This window comes from Solanum tuberosum, unplaced genomic scaffold, assembly GCF_000226075.1.
Source record: "Solanum tuberosum cultivar DM 1-3 516 R44 unplaced genomic scaffold, SolTub_3.0 scf00516, whole genome shotgun sequence".
NCBI lineage: Eukaryota > Viridiplantae > Streptophyta > Magnoliopsida > Solanales > Solanaceae > Solanum > Solanum tuberosum.
The window spans coordinates 352,005-361,282 of NW_006239432.1; the positions used below are offsets into that span (position 1 = coordinate 352,005).

Here is a 9,278-nt window from a genome sequence, read left to right on the forward strand (position 1 = left end):
ATGTAACAATGGGGTTGGTAATTGGTTAATAATATAAACAATAGTCAAAAGGTGATTGGCAAATAAGTTTGAAAGCGTAAAGCTCGTGCAACATTTAAAATTTGACGATACTTGCGTTCGACTACCTCATTGTATTGTAAAGTTGAAACACAAGTTCGTTGGTATTCGATTCCATGAGACTGAAAAAAAAGTTTCATTGGTTCAAATTCTTTGCCATTGTATGTCCTAATGTTTTCAACTGAAGCATGAAATTAACTTTTTGTAAGTGATATAAAAAGATGGCAAAAGATGAGAAGTTTCAGACTTGTATTTCATAAAGAAATAACCAAGTACATCTTGTAAAATATCTAAACAGTAAGAAAAAAAAACGAGTCCCTGAATCAGGTTGTACTCGATGTGGACCCCAAACATCGCAATGTAACAAGTCAATTGGAGCACGAGTAGATATATTACTCAATGGAAATGCAAGCTGTGTCTGTTTAGCCAAAGGACAACCATCACAATTATTATCAAAGGAAACACTACGAGAAGGTAATAGTGGATCAATTAATCTGAGGTAAAAAGGTGACGGGTGTCCTTGATGCATGTGCCATAAATTTTTTGATTGTTAAACTTGATGAGAAATGGGTGAATTTTGTACCGATGACATATAATAGAGACCACCATGATGCTTATCCAATCCAATCATCCACCAAGTCCCGCAATACAAAAAAAGTGAGAAATAGAAGGGCATAACAATTTAAGTTATTGATAAGTTTACTAACAGACATTAAATTTAAACGAAAAGATGGAACATGTAAAACATTGTTTAAGGTAATGTCTGAGTTAAAGGGAATTGTGCCAGTGGAATGAATTGATACTGGTGACCCATTGGGCAAATTGACAATGGGTATAGATGGGGATTTTGTTTGAGTGAAGAATGTGGAATCAGAAGTAATTATGTGATCAGTTGTTTCACTATCCAAGATCCATGGCCTAGTGAATGCAGAATTAATTGAAACATTATGAAAAAGAGATAAACCTGTTGTATTTGCATAGGCATCGCTATTACTGGCAGAATTATTATTTTGAGTGAATAAGCTTACTGCCTGAGCAATCTGCCGAAGTTGTTATGCTGAAAATCCATGTGAACTGCTGGCATCTTGCGAGTCAACCCTCTTTCTTAGATTGAGAAGATTCGATCACATTAGCATGAGAAGTATTACCCTGAGATCCATGTTGTCGTCGATAACTTTGATTTCCTGAGTTGTTGAGAGACCAAGTGCCATTTTTAAACTTACATCTGTCCTCTGTATGACGTTTTCTTTTGCAATGAAATTTTTGTGTGCAGCAGTTCTCAATTGTGTGCCCTTCTCGATTGCAATGCTCACAATGTTTATCCTTGGGTTTGTAGAAAAAATTATATGTACGTCTTTGAAGTGCAGCAGCGATAGAGAAATTTTTTGTTGATTCCGACGTCATTTGTCTCTGTGTTTCCTCTTGAATAACAAGTGAATATGCTTGACGTACATTAGGAAGGGGATACATCATGAGAATATTAGATCAAAATATATTATAGATATCATTTAGACCCATTAAAATTTGCATTACACGGTCTTCTTCAATTTGATCTGTGTGCGCTTTAATTTGTTTGCATGTACGTGGGAGGTGTTCGAAATATATCCAACTCATCCCAAAAGATCTTTGAGTTTTGTGAAATATGAAGAAACATTCATGTTACCTTGTGAGAGTAAAGCCAGTGATTTTTTAATCTAATATATTGTTGGTGCATTCTTTTGTGAAAATTGATATTTATGATCTTGCCATACTTGGTGAGCAATCTTGGCATGGATGACTTCTTTAGCTAGAACAGGTTCCACCGAATGAGCAAGCCATGATAAAATCATATTATTGCATTTATTCCACAATGCATACTCTGTTGGCTTATTTGTTTCTGGCGGTGGTTCAATTGATCCATCAATAAAAGATACTTTGTTGTTGGCTATGAGAGCATGTATCATTGATTTGCTTCAAGATGGATAATTGATCCCATTCAACTTAATTAGAACAAGCATGAGGCTGAAATGATCTGAATGTTGAAGAAAATATGAATTTGATGAATCCATATTGTTACTCTTATTATTAGTGTTTGGATTTTTTGAATGATCAAGCTAGCGTTGATACCATCTTAGAAAAAGAGAGAACAATATATTTTGGTGAAGTATCTTTCTTTATTCACAGACTGATATATATACAACTTGATACAAATCAATCTATTCTATCTTTAGGTAAGAAATCATGATCCCCAATTAATGAGATTTGATCTACATATGGAAACTAAATATACAAAATATATGTATTTCTCAACAATCTAGCTTCCAATGGGTTGAATCTCAGAGATTAATATCAACATCTAAAAACTAAATTATAGCCCAAAACTTCAAACTTAATATCTAATATACTCAGTACATTGGATACAGGTGAAGAAGAAAATTCTTCAAGACAATAGCAACATATTAGATTTTCTTAACCAAGTCTTGATTTAGCATCAAAAGGACACCATAGAGTGCTCACCAGGTGCATAATTTATAACCATATAAATTTCTTTAAACTTTGATATTTGCATTCTAGCGAAATGACTATTGTTTACTATCAACTTCCTTTCATATAATTAAAATTTGCATCAAATGAAATAAAAACATTAATGAATTACTAGTTAATCTGTGGACCTTCTTCTTATATGATTAACTTTGTCTAGGTTAATGATTTCTTTTGAATCCACTAGATAGTTCCTGGAATTGTTATAATGAAAGTCACCTACAAAACAAATAACCAAGTTAGTTAAAAAATTAACAAGAGTGCTTCCTTTTCGAAGGGAATATAATTAATGTTATTTCACCCAAGTCTATAATACTATGTAGGCATTTGGACATGCGATATAGAATCATGTGAGTTTCTATAAAATTATGTGTATTTAGAAGCTTGTAGTCGTATACATTTATAGATAAAAAGACATGGACATATGCGATTTTGATTAGTGCATGCAGCCTCTTAGTATATTCCGTTATATATATCTTGTTTTATAAACTATGTTTTGCTCATTTGGTATGATTGTATAAGAAATGAGAAAATTTTGATAGTTTTCATAATTTATCGGATTTTCATTATTATTGAGAAAAAATAAAACTAAAGAAACTCAAATTGCATATCCAAACAAATCCTCTACCTCAAATCAATATTATTTCAAAATACGATTTCAAATCATAACTCCATCCCAGGTCCAAATGATTCCTAAATAAAAAGTACAAACAAAACAAGTACCAATAGAAACTCACAACGTTTGGCTTTAGACCAACAGAATTTGCTACCTCTCCTTTGTAACAGATAAATAGTGTTAATCGCGAAAATTATGGTATACTTAAAAGGTTTTTGGCAGTTGTTGAAAAAAAAAAATTGCATATAACTTTCCTTCAAGTCCACTTGCACAGCAACTTCAGAATGAATATTCGTATCATGCAACCATAACATTTGTGTATCTTTCATGCCAAAAAATAGTAAGGCTGGTTTTCCCAAACCAAAATCAGTATCATGCAAAGGGAACATGCACATACTTGAACATAAAACTTTGTCAACTTCATCATTACCTCCCCATTCTGGTGATCTAACACTTTCATTATATATATTAACCAATGTTGACACTATTTCATCTGGTGAAGCTTTGGCACATGAAGCAACAACTTTATTCACTGTATCCCTGATTAATATTATAAAGTTGTGTAATTCCATCTTGGTTTCTCCTGGTATGAATTTTATCGGAACATCGATTCTAAAATTCCCCATAGAATTGTGCACTTGTGGTAAAGATTTTTAGAGCGCAAATTCAATGGAAAGTCCATTAGAGAAGGCCTAACATACCCATGTATCGTTGTTGAAATGCGGATTAAAGCCCTCCAAAGGAGTGCTGTAATTATTTCAACCCTTGACGGTTGAAAAGTCAAACCTCCATCTGATTCATCCATGTACTTTTTTCTGAGCCTTGACATAGCAGCCTCACGGATGACAAATCTCTTAACAATAATATTTTTATCTATAACTGGATCATAAGTTGACTTGAAAAGTCCTGATATATCTCTTGTTGGAAAAATGTTACTCAAATTGAAGCTTAGAAAATTAATCTCCTCGACAGGAGTTCCCATTCTACACACTTTTGCCCACTCGAAAAGAAATTTAAAATCTGAGAAACCATCCATTGCAGGGTGTGAACCACTCAATGATATTGCTAGACCACCACATTCAAACTCGGTTACTTGGGCAATGACAATAGGTGAAACCATCAGATTAGTTTCATCTACATTCTTATTTTCATGTGGCCAAAATAAACCCGCAAGACCAAGGTCCTTGCGTGTTTTCTCTAGGAAATTATCAAGCTTACAATTGACCTTTGCCTTAGTGTAGGAAACACCTTGATCAAGACAAAGAATCGAACATTCATCTTTGTCATACCTTCCTGCTGCTGGATAAACATGAGTTAATATCTTTGAAAGGGATTGCTCAAGTCGTTCATCGATGGTAGAGTTGTTGATGAAATTATTATTAGCATAGAAAAGAAGAAATGGGACATGTTCTTTCTCAGATAATTGGTCGAAAAACGAGAGCTTGTAACATTGAAGGTGAGGGGGAGTAGGTAAACATGGTTTTATGAGTTTCGTCCATAAAATTTCAACTTTTATGCAATCTTTTTGGTTGCCAAATCCTATGTCCATTGTTTTGGTGGTATGGAGATAGAGAAGTGAACAAGGCTACAAGAGGTACAATTGTTTCTTTGTAAGCTCCCAACTATATATAGCCAAAAAAAAAAAGAATTTTTAAACATTTTGACTATGAATAGATCCAAAAAATATATTTAGCATAATTTAATTTGACTCAATGATGTGATAAAAACATTTTGACTGTGAATAGATTTTAATAATATGTTCAACCAAAATCTGGTTTGAGTTAATGAAGTGATAAAATTATTTTGACTGTGAATAAATCCAAATAATATTTTCAAACTAAATTCGATTTAAGATAATGAAGTGATAAAAACATTTTGAATAGAGATACATAAATATGCCCTTTAATTTGTCCTCGTTCTATATTTATGCCCTCCAACTTTTAGTGTACACAAATACACTTATTAAGCTTATATAAAATTGAACAAAGAGACACACACGTCCTACATGACAATTCACGTCCTACGTGGTGTCACATGGGACTCATGTGTCTAATTGTTCAACTTTATACAAGTTTAAGTGGCTACTTATGCACACCCAAAGTTGGAAGGTATAAATGTGAAATCAGACCAAGTTAAAGGGCACATTTATGTATTATGCCTAATACTAAACATGACTTTTAACTTGCCTTTAGCAGGTAGGTATAACCTTTAACTTTATCAGTGCACAAATAGGCACTTTAACTATCCAAAACTTGAATAAATGAACACTTGAATTCTATCTGGCAAAATACGTGAAATACATTGATCAAGTCATGCACGACAGAGGTAAATTCGAGTGTTTATTTGCTCAAGTTTTGGATAATTGAAGAGCCTATTTGTACACTAATAAAATTAAAGGTCATAGTTTTCAACTGAATTCAAGTTAAGAATAATGTTTATATATTATGCATATACAATGTATACACATAAAGAACCACATATATACATACAACTATATCATTTAATGAATTTTATATATAAATATTCATTTTCAAATCAAATTTCCATTTTTATCCTTGCTATGTATGTTGGTTTTAGGATAATTTGGTTGATTGAAAAAGTTGTTTGGGGGGTCATTTTATTTGTTTTAATTTTGCTCATTCTCGTAATTATGCAATAAAATTTCTAAAAAAATAATTTTTTACTATAACAATCTTGTGTGGGAGGGTTTTAACCGCTGCCAAATCATGAGTATTAAAATTTTGTATTACGGAGGTTATGAACCCAAATTAATTAAAATTTAATTATTTGTCCAAAAAAAGATTGTGGAGGTGATAAACCCTAGCTAAATAAAACTTAATGATTTGTTAAAAATGATTGTTAAATGAAATATTATATAGGGTTTTTTAAATCGTTGTAACTGTAAATTAGGGATGGTTTTTAAAAAAAACCCAAAATGCAATTACACCCCCCGCAATATGAGCGGGTTTTGTAGGGATTTTAATTACACATAATATATAAACGTATCATTTAACTTGCCTTAGCTAATATCTATGTCCTCCAACTTTGAGTATGCACAAGTAAACATTTTAACTTGTATAAAATTGAACAAATAGACACATGTGTCTTATTATGTAGCGTCTGACCTAACAATTTATGTCATACATGGAATCCACGTGCGTAGAACCGTTTATATATCATGCATATGGCCTGCAGTAATCAAGTGTTTATTTGATCAAATTTTGAATAGTTAAAGTGTCTGCTTGTGCACTGATAAAGTTAAATAACATAGTTGCCAGTTACAGTCACGTTAAGAGTCATGTTTATGTATATAACCACAACAAACTTATCATATTCTACCTCCTTGCCTTTTTAGTGACATATATAGATTTAGGGTGTGTTTGGTGTAAAAGAAAAAAAATAGAAAATATTCTTTGAAAAAAAATAAGTGATTTTTTTATAAATAAATAAAAATATTTATATATAATTTATTCAAATTAAACACCATTGGAGGTGGGACAAGCTTGGGTAGGAGTGTGGGGGTGGGGTGGAGTTGGGGTTTTGGAGGGTGGGAGTGGAGATGGTCTCTACTAGAGAATGGGGAGGATAATTAATGTAAAATGTCATTCAAGAAATGTGTTTTTCTTAGTTCTTATTTTAAGAAATTTTTTTAAAAAAAAGTATTCTCCAACATATTTTACCAATCCAAATGAAAATATTAAAAATATTTTTCGTCGTATCGAGCACATCATTATAGTGCAAAAATTATCCAGAAAATTATGTATTATTTTCTCCATTTCTAGATAAATGATATTTTTAACGTAGGCACACCTTTTAGGAAGTTATGTATTCTTAGAAAATAAGGAGTGTTATTTTACTAAATTTATCCCTAATTAAATGTCTTAAACAAAGAAGTGATTATTTGATAGTGTAAAATTCTATGTATTAAAATAATGGTACTTTTGAAAGAACAACCAAGATCAATTGCTTTTTGAAATTCTAACACCATAAAAATCATCTTTAGCATCAATTAATTTACGGCAATAGCTAAATATACACATTTAAGAGACAATATTATGAGTTTTAAACCTACTCTTAAAAAATTATTACTTATAACAGTTTAATTACGGATTATAACATATCAATTAAATTTAACTTTATTTAAAAATCAGTTAAAATTTACTTTATTAAATAATTAATTTTTTTATATTTTTATATTATTAATTATTTAATTATATTGATTGCAACTCCTTTTATATAATTAATAGGTGAGAGAAATAATATTAATGAGAGAGAATCAATTTGTAATTATCTATTACACCTTTAAGGGTATTTTTAACTTATTCAAATAGTCTTTATTACTAATGACTATTGGGCCTTAATTATTTTTTAAATAAATTTATCACCGTATATTTAACATGTAATTTCTCTCTTTAATCTTTTTTTTTGCTTTTCTTGATGTTTTTTATTTAAATTTTGATATTGTTTTATTTTAATCTGATTTTTTAGAATTAAGAATTCTATATATTTTGAAAATTTGATTTCATTTTTATTTTAATTAATCTAAAACTTGATTTCTTGAGAGAAAAACCGTTTACTTAAGTTTTGAACTTTTTTGGTGTGTTTTCTATATCTAAAATACTGTTTTGTTGGTGAAATAAGTATATTTAATTGTGAAATTTGTTGATATATATATAGATAATATGAGATCATAAAATCTTTAATAAGGATTTCTTAAGTTTTAGCTTTAAATATGATTAAAAAAATCACACTTGAATACGGAATATAAATTGAAGAGAGACAAAAATATAGAACTTGTATTAATTATTGCAGTTTAGTACTTTTAATTACATGTTTGATTTTTGGGTGATGTATATTTCTTTTGCTACAATTTCTGACAACAATATATAATATGCATTGTTTTACAACCAAATTTACTCTTCCCGGATTTATACCCGTTGGATACTAATTTTATACTATTTTTATTTTTTGTCTTTGTTCTAAAATTTCAAGTTGGATACCAAGTGTATATAAATTGGATAAAACATTAACTTGTTTTAGATTTTCTAATTTGGTTGAAATATCAGTTACATTTTATTTTTTTTTTCATTTTCAAGTGGGATATCTATTGGATACCAATTGAATACAACATTAACTTGTTTAGGTTGTCTAATTTGATTGAAATCTCAACCACATGTTGATTTTTCAATTTTCCTACAAAAGTAAAAATACATATGTTATTTTAAAACAATTTCATATGTTATTATAGAATACAAAAGTAAAAGCACATATGTTATATCAGTATACAAATTTCATACAATTCTTATTCACACATTTCTTACCTATTTCAAGCCAAAAGTTATCAATTATTCATACCAGGATCAGGCCACTAGAATACCAAAATAACTCCAACTTAGAAATATTAATTGTCATTTCTTTAATAAATAGTATACCGAATTCATTACATTATTATTCTCACAATTCGTTACAATATAATACCAAAAAAAAAAGTCCAATCAAACCAAAAATCGTACCAAAACATTATCGATTGTCATACTGCTTGGTAGTATAAGTATACAAATTCCAAAGAAAATATTATCTATTTTTTTAACCAAAAATATACCCCCCAAAAAAAATTCGTCAGACAAATAATGAACAAATTCAATGTTCATACCAAAATATAACATTATACATTTTTTTTAAAATGCCATAATTCAAATTATTGTACACAACAAAAAACCTGAAATCAATATACAAATTTCATATAATTATTATGCACATTTTTCATACCTATTTCATGCCAAAATTATACTTATTTCATGACATAAGTCGTCACTTTTTCACAACAGAATCATGCCACTATAATACCAAAATAATACCACTTTTAACTATTAATTGTCATTTATTAGACAAATAGTATACGAAATTCATTCAAATATAATTCTAAAATCGTACCAACATGGTATAACCAATATACCAAATTCAAATAAATTTTATGTAATTTTTTAACCAGAAACATACAAAAAAATGAATGTTCAAACAAAAATCTATACCAATTTCAAACAAATTTTATGTAATTTCAAAAGTGAATATTCATACCAAAAAC

At 29.7% G+C, this 9,278-nt stretch overlaps 1 protein-coding gene across 1 annotated transcript; it reads right to left on the reverse strand.

Moving 5' to 3' along the window:
- Positions 1–3,788: 3,788 nt before the first annotated feature.
- Positions 3,789–4,742, reverse strand: LOC107058432 (acetyl-CoA-benzylalcohol acetyltransferase-like). Its single transcript, XM_015304120.1, has one exon. The coding sequence runs from the start codon at positions 4,740–4,742 to the stop codon at positions 3,789–3,791; it is 954 nt and encodes a 317-aa protein (XP_015159606.1).
- Between the last annotated feature and the right edge of the window lie 4,536 nt (positions 4,743–9,278).

Coding starts and splice junctions, on each gene's coding strand:
- LOC107058432 (XM_015304120.1), bottom strand. CDS start 4,742: ATGGACATAGGATTTGGCAACCAAAAAGATTGCATAAAAGTTGAAATT.